Raw genomic sequence first — 19,201 nt, forward strand, 5'->3', positions numbered from 1 at the left:
ATACCCACCCCACACTGATACACTATGTAGCCCTTGCTTCCCAGGAAATCTGTGTAGATCAGGCTGACCTAGAACTCACAGAGATCTACCTGTTTCTCTCTTCCTGCCAAGTGCTGGGTGCTTGGACATGGACTTTGTTTTTGTTCTTTCCCCTCTGTTAATAAAGACCATTTCTTATCTTATTTCTCTTCTCTAATCCTTAGTTTGATGTTAGATTTATGTTCTTTACAATATTATTTATATTTTCATTACACTTATTTATTGGGTTATGGGCATGTGCAGGTCAGAGAACAACTTGCAGGGGTTGGTTTGCTTCTCCCATGTCGGCCTCAGATCTGGAAGAAAGTGCCTTTTTCTGCTGCGGTGTCTTGCCACTCTTATTTGCGTCTTTGATTATACTTCTCTGTGGCTTTATTATATGTTTTGGTTTTTAATTTTGAAAAGGTTTTATGTGTATTTGTGGGCACACAAATGTGCAGGTGGCTTCAGAGGCCCGAAATGGGCGGCGGGGGGCGGGGGGGTTGGATAACCTGAAACTGGAGTTAACACTCATTTTGGAACTGCCATGTAGGGAATAGAACCTAGATCCTCTGAAGAGTAGTTAGTGCCCTTAACCACTGAGTCATCTCTCTAGCTCCTATGGATAGTACTTTTATCAATATAGTAGACTTAATAGAGGAATTGAGAAATAGATAATACAAGATACAAAACTAGTTCTATCTAGTGGCACAGGTACAGTGCTGTAGGAGATTGTAATGCTATTATTCCCAATGAGCAGTTTTATATATCCTTGCACTTAAAATGACTTTGGGAATCTAGAGATATCCATAGTCATAAGAGGATAGTGGATACAAATTTCAGAAGACCTGGAATGAAGATGAAAAGTTTGTAAATGAGAGTTAGGGATAGTATTAACTTTTAGGAGAGTATCATCACTATTAACTGAAGGTGGCTTGCATTTATCTTTAATACTTTTTAATAGCATTTACTTGTATAGTGGAAAAAAATTGTCCACAGCAAATACTGAGTTGCTATATATTTTGAATATTGCATTAAAACTCAGTTTCTGTATAGTTCTTTTGAGAGGTTCCAAAAGATAGTTGCCTACAGGATGATTCATTTTCTTTCAGATGCCATTCTCTTTCAGTTTATGAGTTTGCAGGTCTTTTTCATTAGGAAGCTAAGAGAAGGGTGTGTGGGTATGTGGGTGTGTGGTGAAGCTGGTACTGGGAGAGATACCAGTATTAAACATTTAGATTGTTTGTGGTAATATTAACATCTTAATACTTAGGTATTTATCTTTAAAAAATAGGATTTGACATACTTCCAATAGTAAAAATCAACAGCTGTACATTGCACTCATAACATAAAAGCACCAGCTAGTGGAAGATAAAGGTATTGAGTAATACTCAGTCATGTGTCTAATACTCATATGAGGAAGCCTTGAGCAGGTGGCTGAATGTCTCTATTTTAACACTAATGGCAAGAATCTTACAGTTTTTTACAGGTGTTGTAGGGACTTGCATGAGATCATTGAGTTTTCAGTTTACTTTTAAGAATGTTTATATTAACATCTCTGTCTCTGACCCAGTTCTTTAGCTTCACTGGTGTGGAACCGCTACTTCCTTGTGTTTCCAGCTTCACATGCTCACTTTTCAGATGGATTAAACAATCTCTCCCAAAATAAAAAAGCTCCAGCGTCCTTCAGCCTGTAAATGTAGTTAACCTACTCATTAACTCGGTAGTTTGCTTAGTCAAACTGAAGATAGCATTTATATATAGCAAAAATTGCATTGAGCACAATTTATACCTTGTTTATATAGAGAGCAATAAATGAAGATTCTCTGTTAGATGATTGACCTTAAAGTATATGAGCATTTAAAGTGGTAGCAACATTTTCTCTAAGACTTACTGGCATTTAAAACAGTAAGATGAAGGGAATTGGCATTTAAATCAATGGATTGCATCTTGTCAGCATTTCTAAGCTCATTGCTAGAAATGTCAAGAAGCCATAGGTAACAATAAGGTTGTATAGCTATAGGCTCATGACTCTGGAAGACTTTTCTAATGTAATCACTACAAAACTTGTGTATACACTTGCTTTTAGTTCCTATGGTATATGGTATCAATTTATAACAATTGTAACTAAATTTAGGTAATCAAGGAAGATAGTAGGCGAGAGCAGCTTTCAAACCATCCTTTCATTTTCCAGTGACACCTGGGAAACCTAGGCTACTTTATTCTTCCCAAGAGAAAGTTGTCGTTTGGTATTCCATTTCCCTTTCTTACATTCCCTCAAGAGGAACTAAGCAGCCACTTCAGCCTCCTCCAGTCTAACTCTCCAGCTGTAGGCTGACAAATGGCAGACTTCAAAAAGAAACAGCACTGAAATGCTTGGCCTTCCTATTTAAAGTTTAACTTCATTAACAGTTTATTGCTGGGAGAATTAGCTTCCATGCTGATAGAAGTTTGTTCCACTGTTTTTTTAGTGACGTCTTTGCTATTTCAGGGACCTGTGGAGTTATGATTGTTTTAGGTCTGGGAGAAGTTTAACATTTCTATCAGGTCAGCAAAATATGCCCTGACTAAGTCTTGCTCACAGGCTGCTTTTTAAGTACTGTTAAGTTAAAGAGGCTGTGTAGGCAGCAGAATTTGCATGTGGCTTGTAAGACCTTAAGTATTTACTATATCATCCTTAATAGAATACTTCTTACTCTTTACTCTTAGTGACACATTTGGAACCTAGTATCTTTTCTACCCTGAAACTAATTTTTAGTATTTCAAAACTGAGGTAACATTTATATATAGTAAAACTAATTCAAAGAGTAGGGTTAGTTGATTTTTGGTAAACGCTTTCAGTTATAGATAGACAGACAGACAGACAGACAGACAGACAGACAGATATGTATATATATATACATATAAAACCATCAGCATAGTGACGGTTTGCTTACCCTGATATTCCCTGCCACCCCCACTCTTTTGTAATTAGTCTTTTCCATAGACCTCCAGGCTGATGCAATCACTAGAGTTTTACCTTTCCTGGAATTATATATGACCCTGCAATATGTAGTCTTATGTTTGATTGTTTTTGCTTAACATACATTTTTAAGACTCCTGTCTGTTTTTATGTATAATCTTCTGTTTCTTTGTTTTCTTTGTAATTTCTCTAAGCATAGATATGCCACACTTTAGCCATTCATTTTATTAAAGATTATTTTATGTATATGAGTGTCTGCTTTGCATGTATGTATGTGTGCCACATGCCTGGTGCCTGTAGAGGTCAAAAGAAAGCATCAGATATTTCAGAACTGGAATTACAGACCGACCCACAATATGATGGCTGGAACTCAGCCTCCACCCTAATGCAAGAACATGGAGGACTCTTAACCACTGAGCCATCGCTGGCTTTATACTGTTCATTTGAATTCTTGTGAGATTATGACTGTTGTGACTTACAGGTCTTTTTGAGTGGCCTGTATCATCATCCTGAGTAGTATTATGTGTTATTCATCTAAGTCATTTCTGTCACTACATAAGAGAATACCAGTGTTCCACATCTTGCCAGTGTTAGTGTTGTCAATTTTGACATTATCCAGTGGGTATGTAGAGATATTTATCCATTATAGTTTTAATTTTTATTTCTTGGGTGACTATTTATGTTGAGATTTTCATTCATTTTCATGTTTCCCTGCTTTCTTGCCATTCTTCTCTGTTTATACAGACACACCCTCATTTGTATGTTTGGTATGATATCTCTTTAACTTGTTTGCCATTTAAAGAAATTCACTAAGTTCTTTTGGTTTTTTCGAGACAGGGTTACTCTGTGTAGCCCTGACTGTCCTGGGAACTCACTCTGTAGATCAGTCTGGCCTCGAACTCAGAAATCCACCTGCCTCTGCCTCCCAAGTGCTGGGATTAAAGGTGTGCGCTACCACTGCCCGGCTTACTAAGTTCTTTAATGTAATTTATTTACCTGTTTATTCTAGGAATCAAACTCAGGTCTCCAGGGGTATGTGGAAAGTGCCTTTACCCACTAATTCATCCCCCCGGCCTCCTCAGATACAACATAGGCTAAGATATACTCTATATTTGAAAACATTTTTTGGAGGTTTTTATTGCCATGCCACTCTAAAAAGCAGTAAAATATATTAGGTAATATATTTTCAAAGATTTCTGTTTTTATTTTTATGTATAGGGGCATCTTGCTTGCATGTATGTCTGTGTACCACATGTGTGCCATGCCCAAGTAGTCTAGAAGAGGTGATTGGGTCCCCCTAGCACTGTAGTTACAGATAGTTGTGAACTGTCATGTGGGTGCTGGGATTCAAACCTGGATTCTCTAGAAGGGTAGCCAGTGCTCTTAACTGCTGAGGGCATCTCTCCAATCCCCACGAAAGTTTTCAGTAAAGAGCTTGATGTCTTACTGGAAAGATTCTAGCCTGTTCACTATTGCTTCTTATCACTCTTGCAGCTTTAGACCTGGATGGTCAGACTACAGTGTGTTGGCAAATTCTGTAGTTCTTTTCCTTCTGTCTCCTACTACCCTAGGGCACATTTGTTTGTTGGTTTAAGACAAGATTTCACTATGTATTACTGGCTTACCTGGAACTCATAACATAGACCAGGCTGGTCTCAAACTCAGATCCACCTGCTTCTGCCTACCAGGTGCTGGGATTAAAAGGTGTGTGCCACACCTTGCTACCCTCTCACCCCCAGCATCTTTAAAAGAAATCAACTTGAGAGGACTTGAGGGTCATCACATTGGTTCAGAGGATCCAAGTCTGACCACTTGAATTGGGTCCATGGAACCATGTGGTGAAAGGAAGAGAACCAATGTCTATAAGCTGTTCTCTATAATCTATATGTTGTAGCATGTGTGCATGCACTCACAATAAATAAAGATGTAGGAAAACAAGAGATATTGGAAAATTGATACAAATTAGATAGGCTACCAGAAACACAGCACCCGAAATCAAGTGTTCCTTTTCCACAAATCTGGAATGCAGAATTAAACCATTGCTTCTTCTCAAACGTGAAATAGTGCACAGGAGCTGTGTATAAATTATGGTATTTTATTTGAGACCCATTAATGTCTGCTTGGATGAATGTAAAACAATTGCTGAAAGAGAAGGCAGCATTTTCCTGAATAGCATAGTGGTTCTATTCTGTCAAAAGCAGATCTATGGGAGCTGATAACGGTTGACAGGAGGAGAGTTCACTGTGATTTTTTTTTTTTTAACTAGAGTTGAGAGATAAAGCTATAATGGCCAGGCAGTGTTAAAAAACAGAAACCAACTTATGGATAAGGATTTGCATTCCAGATACCAACTTATTATAAATAACAATATAGTTTTTAAATGATACAATAATAAACCAATAAAAATAAAACAATGCCTTATGTAACCATGCTCTTAGCATTAGTTGGAAAATTAAGGATTATCTTATAAATAGTATTGGGATTATTGATCATTTTTGCCTTCAGTAAATTCATAATATGCAAAATTTAATTCCCCTTATTCAAAGTGGCTAGAATAAAAATTGTTTTCATCTAAAATTATTTTAAATGTTATTCATTCATTGATTTTTTTTTTAATGTATGTGTTTTGCCTGCTTGTATATGTGTGTGAATGTGTACCATGTATGCCTGGTACTAGAAGAATCAGAAGAGATTGGATACCTTGAAACAAGGGTTACGTATATTTGTGAGTCACCATGTAGGTGCTGGGAACCGAATCCAGTCCTTTAGAATAGCACCAAATGCTCTTAAGCATTGAGCCATGTCTCTAGCCCCCTTTCTCACTTTTTTATTTTATTTTATAATTGCATGTATTGTAAGCTAAAACTGGTCACAGGAGAGAAGTTGGGGGCTGTGTTCCAGGAAAAAGCAAGTTGCTTCTTTGCTCCATTTCTTTTGATAATCTGTTCTCAAGAAATACTACAAATGTGGAACATATTCATTGAAACATTTTTAAAATTTTTATATGGCGATTTATTCAAACATTTTCATTATCTAATAAAGATTTTATGTACTATCCCGATAATAAGCTCTAAATTGTCATACTCTGATCATAATGTTTAATACAAAACAGCCTTGTCTGGTTTTCTAGTATGGAGGAGGCAGAGTCAGGCAGATTTAGTTTAAGGCGAGTCTGAGCTACAAAAAATGTTTACCTGCTTTATAAAAATAATTATGCCACCGGGCAGTGGTGGCACATGCCTTTAATCCCAGCACTTGGGAGGCAGAGGAAGGTGGATTTCTGAGTTCGAGGTCAGCCTGGTCTACAGAGTGAGTTCCAAGACAGCCAGGGCTACACAGGGAAATCCTGTCTCAAAAAACAAAAACAAAGAAACAAAAAAAAATGATGCCTAGATTTTCAGTACTGATTAGTCTCACGTAACTTATGAAGGAATCTACTTTCGAGTGATTGGAGTCATTGTACAATATTAAAATTCCCCAAGGTTCATCATTTTTCTCTGTGTTCTTAGGGAAAGTAACTGAGATAGTCATCTTAGCAAATGCCATGGCTTTGGCAAGATTAAATTCTATACGATAATTCTTCAGTGTCAAAAAATTATAGCTTTTAAAATAGTAGAGTTCACAGACACATTTCTCTCTGCTTTGGAATTCCGTTAAGAGAATTTCATTAAGCAGCAGTTGTAGACAGTGAACGCAGTGAGGAAAGCCTGCAGGTAATCATACCATCCTTTTAACAAGAATCAGGGTTATAGGAATTCAATTTAAAACTTTTCATTGATTCTTTGTGAATTTCATATCATGCACCTCAGTCTCCCACCCCTCCATACCCACCCTCTACCTTTGCAACCTCCCCCCAAAAGAAAACAAAACAAAAGAGTAAAATAAATATTAAGAAGATGGAAAGAAAGCCATTCCACTGGGGAAGCTGTGGTGTTTTGCTCCAACAGCTTTACTTGCACATCTTCATTGCGTTTTGTCATTGGCCTAGTTCAAGACCCCTGGCTCCTGCTGTACTTTCAATACTGGATCCCCACAGGGACTCCTCTTATCCTGTTGTTGCCCTGTGTCATGGAGGTCCTGCCACTTTGGTTCTGCAGGACCAGCCCCTTCATCTCCTCCAGCTGTTCATAGATGGGGTTGATGTTGGGATGGACCAGCTCAAAACTGTGTGTCTGGGCCTGGGTGGTATTTGAGCTGTTCAGCTTACCAGCTCTTCTGCACCTGCTCCACCAGGGTATAAATGCAGGCAGAGAGCAGATAAGTGGAAGAGAGCCAGACTGGACAGAGATACTGGATAGTCATAACATAGTCATCTAAGAAATGGCACCAGAACCTACTTTTCAAAATTGAATGACATGATTTGCTCTTGCAGTTTCAACACTTTGGAGGTGAAAGGAGGAGAATCATATGTATGAGTTGAGCCTCGAGGTCCTGCTTCATACATGGGGAAAACCAGAGCATTATGAATCACTCCTACTCAGTAAACATAATATATATATATCAGGCCATATTACTCATGCTTAGTAGGTAGTTTGATGCTTCTTCAAGTGCTAAATATAGTTAACATAGTGACCTAGAAATTACCTCTTAACTGTGTAGCTAAGAAAATGAGAATAGACATCCATACGGAAACTTGGGCAGTTAATACTCTCATCCTCATGTGATAGTAGAAGGGTGGAAATTGTCCAAATAGTTGTCCGCTCTAGAATGAATAAGATGTGGTGTAGCCATAAAATGGGATGTTCATTTAGCAATAAAAGAAAATACCACAACGGCCATGATATGAACCTTGAAATTATATCCTAGGGGAAAATGTCACACACATACACCCCGAAAGAAAATACGGCTCCATTTAGATAAAATGACCACAATAGGTATATCTTCAGAGGTAAAGTATAACTGACTGCTTAGGGCCAGGTGCAAGTGGAGGAATGGCAGCTAAGTATTAATGGGATACAAATATTCACATTGCAATGGTAACAATTTATAGATATGAATAAAATCTATTGGGTTTTACATTCGGTGGGGGAGTTATACCTGGTGACAGTGTTTAAAATAAATTGGTTGAAACAAATAGAAATGATGATAATTATAATGGGAAAATCATAGAATGTAGTTGTAACTGGTGGGTATATTTTAAGTCTTGGAAATGTGTGGGTTATAATGTGCTCTAAATTCTTATGTACATTTTGTTTTGCAAAGTATGACCTACTATCTTGTTTAGAGAGTTTTTATAAGTAGTCTGTGGTGAAAATAAATGCATGAGTTTATACACTATAGTGATGTGGAGGACATGTGAGCACAGGCCTTAAAGGATGCTTAGAAGGTGTGCTGTGCATTCTTTCAGTGTCTTCTGTGATATCCATCATTGTTCTGGTCTCTATTTAATTGTGAGAGGCAAGGATGAAAATAAGTGCAGAGCACTGTCAACTAGCCACACTCCATTCCTGCAGCCAGGAAGTGATATTGGGGGCTTCTGGGATGAGCTAATTGCAGCATTGGAAACGTTTATTCTCTTATCTGCTCCGTGTATGTATGTATGTTCAAGTACGGACACACTGTAACTAAAATTACTCAAGTATACTGGAACAGAGTTGGTGTGGTTTTAGTTCACTCTCACAGTGCCAGCTTTGACTGACTTATCAATAACAATCCAGAAAGATCTGAGAGCCACCATTGCAATACAGTTATCTAGAAACAGAATTTAAAGTTTTAAGTATTTAAACCAATTTTTAAAAATTAAATATATTAATTGTATTACACTAGTTTGCTCTATTAGCTCGTAACACTTGCCTTTGTGCATCTGTGCTTTGGATTTTTGAATGGGGAGAGATTTCTGTACAAACATTTCACACAATATTTTTGCAGGGACATTTAGTCGGTCTGGATGAGCCAGCTTCCGGAGCTGGGCAAGAAGCTTTGCTTAAACAAGAGCACGCAAAAATCATTCGACTCCAGAGACAAGCAGAAGAGTTCCTCAATGCAGTCTTTTATAGAAAAGGTTGGTTTCAGTGGCAAACGACACAGCTGTCTGCTTGTCATATATTAATCTCCTTAATTTAGATGTCATTTTAAGTTACTCTTCAAATATTTCTGTATTCCTTTATCACATTAAATTTGGAATAACGTTAAGACAACCCATTGTCCTCTTTAATTCTAAACTGGGGGTGAGTTTTAGTTAAATAGTTCAGAAATGTATTGTGAAACTTTGCAGCTCATTAGATAAGTTTTAGACATATAAAATGCTACTTAATAACTATAAAAATTAAATCCTTAATAACTATAAAACCAGCTTAGTAAATTGAAAATCTGACCTGAAATTTTATTTGAAGTGAAAATGTAGTTGAATCTTACAGTTGTATTTGTAAATATTTTTGTAAACATTGATATCTTCTAAAATATATTTAGTTTTATATGTGTATTTTGCTTGCATGTATGTAAGTGCACCATGTACCAGATCCACTGCAACTGGAATTAGGGTAGTTGTGAGCCATCATGTGGGTGCTGGGAAAATCGAACCCGTTGACATAATCATATTTCACCAAAATTTTTAAAACTTATTTCGTAGAAAACTGTACACTAAAATAAACTTTCTTGCTTACATTTTGTATCAAATTCAATAGCCCTGTAGGATTTTCAACACATCATTCTTCTTCTTTTCTTTTTCTTTTTCTTTTCTTTTCTTTTTTTTTTTTTTTTTTTTTTTTTTGAGACAGGGTTTCTCTGTGTATCCCTGGCTGTCCTTAAACTCACTCTGTAGACCAGGCTGGCCTCAAACTCAGAGATCCACCTGCCTCTGCCTCCCAAGTGCTGGGATTAAGGTGTGCGCCACCACTGCCCGGCCACATCATTCTTCTTAAAGAAGCTTGTTTTATATTGCTTTTAAAAGCAGAAACATCTCTCTACTACTCTTGACCAACCCCTGGCTCTCAATTGATATATAACATTATGTTGCAATGCCAAAAAGAAGCATGCGTCTTGAGCCTTAGGGATTCTTAGAGACAGTAAATCTTTCTGTTTTCATTTTAGTTTACATGTGAATGTTTTGTGTGCATGTGTGTGTGCGTGTGTGTGTGTGTGTGTGTGTGTGTGTGTGTGTGTGTGTGTGTGTGTGTGTACATGCATGAACTACATATACATAGTGTTCTTGAAGGTTAGATGAGGGTATTGGATACCCTGGAAATGGAGTTATAGATATTTGTGAGCTTGCATGTGGATTCTGGGAAATCCCAGTCCCTTGCAAGAACAAATACTCTTAACCATTGAGCCATCTTTCCATCTCTTCCCTGACTCCTTCCTTTGTTGTTATTGCCATTATTGTCATCATTCTTTCCCATCCCTATCTCCACCCCCACTCTGGCTGTCCTGGAACTCACAAAGATCTGCTTGCTTCTGTCTCCCAAGTGCTGGGATTAAAGGCAGGCATCCCTATATTCCACTTCGATTCTTTTCTTTATCCTCTTTATGATCTTAACTTGTTTTAATTAGTGAAGAATCTATCTACCCTATAATCTATCAGTCCACCTACCTGATTTGTTTGTTTGTTTGTGGTTTGAGATAGGGTCTTGCTTTGTAACACTGGGTAACCTAGATTTACAGGAGATCCTCCTGCCTCTGCCTCCCAAATGCTAAGATTAAAAGTTGTGTGATGCTATGTTAATAAATTCTTCCTGAATGATTTCTCTTCCTTAATTACACGTTTCCTTTTCCTGCTAAAGTAGAGGCAATTATGATAATTTCTAAAAACGTTTCCTACAAGTTAGGTAAAGTAATACACACTTGTAATTCATGCAGTTGGGAAGCAGGGATGGGTGGTTTTTGAGTTTTAGACCAGCTGGAACTGAAAGGAATAAAAGGAGTTATTTATACTACTGATTATTGGTATACTTAACCCTCAGCCGACTCAAAGAGCTTATCTCCTGCACTGCATCACACTTCCAGGGCCTTCATACCACTCATTCCCCCTAGGTGCCCTTGTTCCTCTCAAGGTTGACAGTACACCAGAAGTGAAATAAGATTCTAATGTTTGGTTACTGTTGGATACCAGCTGTCGTGCTTAGTGTGATCAGTTTTTAGAACATTAGTGGGGTGAGATGTCCTGTAAACTTAAGGTATTCCTTAACCAAGTTTGTTGTTTGAGGAAAAACACATGCTTTTGTACTTTCATTGTTTTTTTTCCACTAGATCCCTAGGAAAATCAGATTTCTAAATGTGCTAGCACTAACCTTTAGTACTCATTGGCACACTGACCTATATCACCCAGATGAGTCTTTTAGATTTACTTTATCGGGGTAAGTGCCTGGAGTTACAAAATTATGTTTTTTAAAATAGTAATTTCATGAGTTTTGTGAATATTTGATTGTTTTAATAATGGATTTTGTATTGCTAGGTGTGGCATCACACTTCTTTAATCTCGTCAGCCAGTCTCTTAATAATTGTCTGCATAATGAGTTTCATGCCAGTCAAGGCTACATAGTTGAGACAACGGTGGGGAGAGTGACATTTAAGGTAGTGCCTAGTGGGGCTTATTATCCAAAACGTTTACAACTGTTCTCCACTGGATTGTTTGCAGTCAGGGTCCTTGATCTGTATGTGGTCTTAGTAATTAACCTTTAAAACTAAGGCTTGAAAGCCTCCTCCCAGTGTGCCTGCTCTTCCTGCTCTTCCTGGTCTTCCTGCTCTACGGTTAGGGCATTGATGGAGACAGCCAAGTCTCCAGTGACGGTCTAGCCTACTTAGTTCCATGCCTTTGTCCTAGAAGAATAACCTGTGGTACAATTCTTACATGCTGTTGGGCTCATAATGTTTACAGTAGGAATTCTTACCTTAAAATTGGTTGCAGGATTTCAGGAGATGGGATTTGTACGCAACTTGAGTTTGTATATTGGTTGTACACTGGTGTGAGGTGCTTAGAAAAAGGAATTGTTGCTTTGGAATTGAAAGTTCTTTTTCTTTGCTTTGTATCGTAATATTGTTACTGTATAGGTATTTTATTAATCTCGATGAAAATATCTCTGAAGTGGATATTTGTGTGCTGTAATACCAAAAGCAGGCAATATCCAGGGAGATGGTGTGAAGTTTTTCTGAAGATATTATTCTGTATAACTGAGGTTATTAGCTTTCTCTGTCCTAAATGCTAAACAGTGTGAAAGTGTTTGAGGTTTCATATTTTTGAATCTTTTTGTGGACCTTACTAGTTGAGAGCCCTAATCTGAAAATGAGAGCCCTAATCTGAAAATTCAAAATTCAAACATTTTTGAGTCTTATGTCAATACTTGAAAGATTGGAATTTCAGATTTTTTTCAGAGTTTCTGATTTTTTTTTGTGTTTCAGATTTTCACATTTGGCACGCATAGCCTTTAATTCCAGTGATTTGGATTTAGTTTGTCCAAGGGTTGTAAATTTTGTATTTTAAATAATTCTGTGGAGTTTGGTACAACTAAGTAGGAATATATACATGTCATAAAAGCAGACTTTGTGATTGGGCCTATGTAACAAGTTCTAAGAAGAGAATTATGCCCTTCCCAGACATAATCACACTCTTTCTTAGCCTGCTACCTGAGTTAAAAGTTGATTAATTCTGCCTCTAATCCCAGCATTTGGGGTACAAAAGCGAGTGGATCTCTGTGTGTTCCAGGCCAGGGTGGCTACAATAGGTAGCTTCAGGGCACCCAGGGCAAAAGAGAGGGTGAGGGAGAGGGAGGGAGGGAGATAGATAGATGTGGGGCAGGGGGGCTCTCTCAAAGAAAGATTTATTTAATAATTTCTTAAAATAGTATCTGCATTTTGAAATACACCACTGGCTGTGTTCTAACAATTGGGTTGGTTGGTTCTTTTCTTTTTTTCCTGTCCTGTCCTGTCCTTTCCTTTTCGAGACAGGGTCTTAAAGTTCACTGTGTAGACCAGTCTGGCCTCCAGTTTTCAGAGAACTGCTTGCCTCTGCCTCTAGTACTGGGATAAAAGGTGTGACCACCACATTTAGCTCTGCTGTGCTGTGCAATCCTGTGCTATAGCAGTTAGATGTTTTTCTATAGGTTCTCTCCCAACTGCATCGTATAATAATTGCTTTTACTTGACCCAGCTGAGAGTATTTCCCAAGACATGACCATGTTTACAGAATTTTTTAAGTAAATCAAACAATGAATTCATTCAAGAAACTCTTAGAAGATAGGGAACTTTAAATGGCAGCAATGACAGTCACACACACTGAATATTGTGTCTCATGATTGTGGTGTTCATTCAATAAAGAAACAAGATAAAATACTGTCTTTTAAACCTCCAGGGTAGATCTTAGTACTTCTTATTGTAAAGTCTTTTACTCATCACAAGGCTCTTTAACAGACTCCCATAAATTACTGTATTTTACTATAGATTTGGAAATTTTCAGATCTTTATTACATATTCTGCTTTCTACAAGGTAAAAACATACCATTAATATATTGAAGTTTTATATATTCTTCCATATGGAGATTGTATGTTATGTAGGGGAAATAGGTCTTTCTATAACTGTATTATAACTGTAAAGTCAACGATTAATAAGAAAATTCAGAAACCAGGTATGATGACACATGCCTTTAATTCTGGGTGGTATAAGTAAGCAGATCACTGAGTTCCAGACCAGCTTGGTCTACATAATGAGTTACAGGCCAACCCAAGGCTAAATAGTGAAACTCTGTTTCAAAAAACAAACAAATAAGATTACCAATGTAGGGGAGGGGCTGGAGAGAGGGCTTAGAAGTTAAGAGCACTTACTGCTTTTGGCAGTGATCCTGTGCTTAGACCTTGGCATATTCAGAACCACTCACAACTACTTGTAACTCCAGTTCCAGGAGACCCGATGCCTTCTGTGATCTACACATGCACCAGGCATGGGCAGTAATTTGTATTTATTTGTGTTAATTTATATTAATGTACATTTAATACACATATGCAGGTACTCACACACATTAACGAGTGTCTGACGGACTGCCTAGATGGTTCAATAGGTAAGGGTGCATTTGATGTTGAGCCTGACAACCCAGGTTGAATTACCAGGACTCTCATGATGAAAAGAGAAAAAAATTGACTCCTGCAGGTTGTCCTCTGACCTCCAAATACAACATGACAACAGTGTGTGTACACATGCGTATGAGAGTGGATAAAAATATTTTTTAAAGGCATTCTATGGCTCAATTTTTACTAAAATGCGATAAACATTGCAATTGATTGTACAAATGGAACCTTTATTAAATACCTTTTTTTTTTTTTTTTTTTTACAAACTGATTGCAACAGAGTCTGTATTTATAGAGGAAATGTAGGGCTATATTTCCAAATTATTATGAACATTTATTTGCTTTTTCTAGCTAATTTTAGCAAATAAGGGAACTAAAGCCTTTTGAGAACTCTTATAAATGCCTTGGAGAGACCTTGGGGAATTAAATGTACCAATAGAACATTAAGGTCAGTAGTAGAGTTATAAAGAAGTTTTATTAGTAATTTCCTGTATGAGTTTATGTCATATTTCTCTTGTTTTAAAGGTATTAGTTGGTAATTGATTGATTGTTATATTCATTACTCAAATAAATTGAACAGACACTTTACACCAGACAAGTTTAGAGATACAGGAATCAACAAATGCAATTTCTAGGTAATTATAGAAACATGAAGATAACAGGTTTACACGGATCTTTTCCCTTTCATCCTAACCCCATTGGAACTTGATGATTCTGTCCAGTTCTGAGAGAGGCAGTGGTTTCCTGTGTTCTTTGTTTTGAATGAACATCGTCTAGACGTTGATTACTTAGGCATTTATTTCATTAATTTTCTAGCTGTTCCCTAAAGGTTGGCAGGTTATACTTAAAGAACTCATGGAAAATATGTGGTCTTCAGCTTTTGAAATGAGTTTAAACTCCTAGCTAGGAGTTCTAAAACTGTGATTCACAGAACAATAGTAGTTGACACCATTTCTCAAGGCCTTCCTCAAGCTGCTCAGTCTGGGGCTCTGGGTACAGTCCAGCAATCTGTCTTTACATGACCATGAAGTTATATCCTGGATCCTAAAGTTAAATGCCTTTCATGTCTTGCTGTATCTTCACTCATTAACAAGAAGCAAGTTAAGCAGTCATAAATTCAGCAACTTGTACATGTGAGGAGGTAGTTAAGGGGAAATTGAGGGAAAACTTGGATGTTTTCTACACATGTTGACAGTGACTGTTTGCTAAGAGAAGGCTCAGTTATTCCATGTCAGGTAAGTACTTTCACCCAGCAAATACCATTTGATATCCCCTTACTTAATTTTGTAATCCTAGCGGGTAAATTGTTTAAAAATACAGGAACATTTTATTTTCAGTATCTACGATTGCTTTACCAATTAAGATTATAAACCAAATGTGGAATGAATAATGCAGTTGTTAGGATACTAGATTTTTAAGGAAAACTAAATTTTATGTTTTCTTGAAAGCTGTCTTTTTTTCTTTTCCTTAGTTTATTGTCCCACTTTAAAAGTAAATAAATCTTTGTTTACAGACAGTCCCTGGGTCTCCGACCCCAATATTCCCTTAGTGGCCCGTGAGATCATGCAGCGAATGATCCAACAATTTGCTGCTGAATATACCTCAAAAAATAGCTCTACTCAGGACCCCAGCCAGCCCAATAGCACAAAGAACCAAAGCCTGCCGAAAGCATCTCCAGTCACCACCTCTCCCACGGCTGCAACTACTCAGAACCCTGTGCTCAGCAAACTGCTCATGGCTGACCAAGACTCACCTCTGGACCTTACTGTCAGAAAGTCTCAGTCAGAACCTAGTGAACAAGGTATGGTTTGATGTCATGATCTTCTCTACCCAATCAGAAGACTTTAATTTGGGGAGGAAAAATACTATAAATAGTGTACCAACAAAAAGAATAGGATAGAAAACAGTGTGATTTTAGCTGGTCATGATTATATGCTCCTGTGTGTCCCAACTGCATGGGCTGAGGCAGGTCGATCACCTGGGGTCAAGGCCAACCTGGGCAATGTAGTGAGACTTATCTCTTAAAAATAAAAATCATGTCTGTCTTAAATTGTTGTGACTCTTCAGTGATAGAGAAGTACATTAGTACATGGCAGTCATCATAGATACAGCATTCAGGAAAGTTAGGGAGTTACTACTAAACTTTAACATGAGGGCAGTATTAAGTGGTTTCACTTTCTATAATAATATATCAGATTCTCAAAACTGTAAAAAGGCAAGTTTCTCCATTTATCCTCAATGTTCTACTATAAATTAGTGCCTATCTAAGAAGCACTCTTTGCATGGAAATTACGCTCTACAAATGAGATAAGTAAAAATATGTATTATAATTTCACACCTTTAATCCCAGCAATCGGGAGGCACAGGCAAGCAGATCTCTGTGAGTTTAAGTCCAGCCTCGTCTACTAGGCCAGCAAGGGCTACATGATGAGACCTGTGTTTAAAAATAAAAAATAAATCATATTATAAATAAAAGACAATATTGTTTAGGTTGTTGGGTTATGTATATACATACACACACACTCTCACACACTCAATTAAGGAAATAACTTGAAGATGTTTCTAAGCTAAGTATTCTTGAGGATCCTAGTCAGTGGAAGCATTAAGAGGTTATGAGTTTTGCTCAGATGTTTCTTGAGTCTCTGAAGTGTATTTTAAATAGATTAAGTCCCTGCCACTTTATGTCCTCACAAAGTGCTGTCAGCATTTTTGCAGTTGAGACACTTTTGAACTTGTACGAAGGATTATAATTGGTGGTGTCTTAGGGAAAGACTTCCTTTTTGTCTTCAGAACTTAAGAACAGAAGAAAATGTATACTATGTATGGATTTATTGGTAAGAAATAAATTTTGATGAAAGAAAGAAAATTTTAAAAATAATTTCTTTAAAAGAACCTTTTTCTTATTTGAAGTAATGTATGAAGATGTCCCCATGTGTGAAGATGTATTGGAGTGTGCCTTCTCCCTTTTGCATACTGGAGGCCTCCTAGCCTTCTCTCCATTGACACTAACAGTGCACCTTTGGTTACTGTATTATTTACAAAGTTGTAGCTTCTTGTTTTGTTTGTTTGATTCTTTGTTTTCAAGACAGGAGTTCTCTCTATATCCCAGGCTGTTGGAACTCAATCTGTAGACCAGGCTGGGATTATAGACGTGTACTACCACTGCCTAGCTTTTTTCTGTTTTATTGAGGATTTTTTATTGTTATTGTTTTTACTACAAAATGGCGTTTTCACTAAAAATCTCTTGCTTCTAGATAATGTATCAAAAGCTTCAGATTTATAAAAGTAGCAATGTAGAGGCATATGTATAGTATTGGTAATGGAGGATAATTTATAGTGACTCTCGTGGGATAGAAATAATCTAAGCATTTACTTTTTAGTCTCCAGTTGGATATTAGATATCTAATAGGTTGCTACTTGGTTCTTTAAACAACAGTTAGTTTTATAGAGGTTTTAATGACTTCTAAAAAGAAAACTTTATATGCAGCTAGGTCTTTTAATCTCACAAGTTTAGCTGTGTATTTACTTGTAACAACTTGCAGTGTCCTCAGATGCACATTGTAAGTAGATTCTGTCCAGGATTTATTTTTGTATAGACACCAAGACCTTCCTGCTGCCCGATTAGAAATCAAATCAGAAGCTCTGAGTTATCTTTCTTCACTCTATGGAATGGAAGCTTTGAAAATTGTCAAGTATAGCTATCTATAAAGGGGAATTAACTTTGAAAACAAAATCTTTAATTTTACACATTAATAACACAAATTTGTGATTCACCTCATTTTTAGGTTCTATGCTTTTATAATACTAAGACATTTCCCAGTAAATTTTTACACCACTTTTAAAATATTTTAATTTTTTTAAAAGCCCTTTTCTTAAACAAAATTTAACAGTTGAAATTTGAATTTTCAGGACCTTAAAAGACTTAATTCAAGTATACATATTTTTGATATCAAAAGAATAGTTAAAATACACAAACTATTCATCCTTCAGATTATCATTATATACATAAAGTATAATCAGATCATTTTAAACAAATTTTTTGATTATAAATTTTCCACATTGAAGTTTCATGTGCTTTGGAGTTTGAAATAGATCTTGGAGAATTTATTTATGTATGTTTTTAAAAATACATTCATACATTTGAATAAAGGATTAGGAAATGAAGTATAATTCTAGTTCAGAACTCATGCCATGTAACTGGTGTTTCCGATGTCTCGATATATCTTAGCGTTTTCTGTAATGTTTTACCTTCCTTTTGCCTTGTTGACAAGAAATTTTGCCCTGAGAAATACATGTATATTACATGTATAATATTACAATATGCTTTGCTAAATTTATGTTTCTTTGGGAGAAATCTACTTTGATTATTTTGAATTTAATACTTGAATGTAATAAATACTGCTTAGGCTTATTTCCTAATTTTCAGTATATCCAGTTCACATTTGCTTCAGTTCTTAAGCCCTCAGGTATTCTTGTGTCTCTACAGACGGTGTACTTGATTTATCTACTAAGAAAAGTCCATGTGCTAGCAGCACTTCCCTGAGCCATTCTCCAGGCTGCTCCAGCACTCAAGGGAACGGGTAAGGGAAAACATTTATACACTTCCACAGTTTTATGTAGATAATTCATCAAAGGCTAATCAGCCAGTTTCCTTGAGTATTATAAAAACTTACCATTCAGATTAACAGTCTTACAGGTGAGTTGTTCATAAAATGGCTCAGTCCATCAATGAAGAAAAAGTGTAGTTTTGCAGTCTGAAATTGGCTAGCATAGATCAATCCTGCCAGGTTAGTACATGTAGTAAAATTCATGAGTATCACAAGAACACATCTTGGGGAGTGTGGAACCTGTGCTACACAGTTACAGTGTATACAAGTGCTTCTTATCTGTGTTCAAGCTCTTGAGTGAAAAGTGGGCTCTAGTGTTCCATTGGTATCCCTAGTAAGGTGTGTGTTACATGTGCTTATTTTTGTTCGTTTGGGTTTGGCTTTTGGTTTTAAAAGGCTGTCAATTTGAACTGCAGTTTTAATTCCATGGCAGTTCAGAAAATATAATTGTGGTTTTTTTGTTTGTTTTTAATAGAATACTGTAGGTAGATGAATAATCATTTTATGCTGTTAAACATTATGTATTCAGTTTGATAACTCTTAACCCCATAGTGAATTCTGTGACCAGTTACTTTATAGTGTAAGAATTACCTAATTCTCATGCCATGTATCTAGTAACCAT

At 36.7% G+C, this 19,201-nt stretch overlaps 1 protein-coding gene across 12 annotated transcripts in view; it reads left to right on the forward strand.

Annotated features, from left to right (window-relative positions):
- Positions 1-19,201, forward strand: part of Lcor (ligand dependent nuclear receptor corepressor) — a 104,754-nt gene that overhangs the window by 45,365 nt on the left and 40,188 nt on the right. For 10 of the 12 annotated variants that reach the window (XM_031390306.1, XM_031390307.1, XM_031390313.1 and 7 more), the window contains 3 exons: positions 8,849-8,981; positions 15,486-15,773; positions 18,459-18,552. In XM_031390306.1, the coding sequence (XP_031246166.1) occupies positions 15,536-15,773; positions 18,459-18,552 (332 nt within the window). In that variant the 5' untranslated portion in view covers positions 8,849-8,981; positions 15,486-15,535. The remainder of the gene's footprint in view (positions 1-8,848; positions 8,982-15,485; positions 15,774-18,458; positions 18,553-19,201) is intronic. The other 2 variants (XM_031390311.1, XM_031390312.1) reach the window with 1 other exon arrangement.

This window comes from Mastomys coucha, unplaced genomic scaffold (assembly GCF_008632895.1).
Source record: "Mastomys coucha isolate ucsf_1 unplaced genomic scaffold, UCSF_Mcou_1 pScaffold21, whole genome shotgun sequence".
NCBI lineage: Eukaryota > Metazoa > Chordata > Mammalia > Rodentia > Muridae > Mastomys > Mastomys coucha.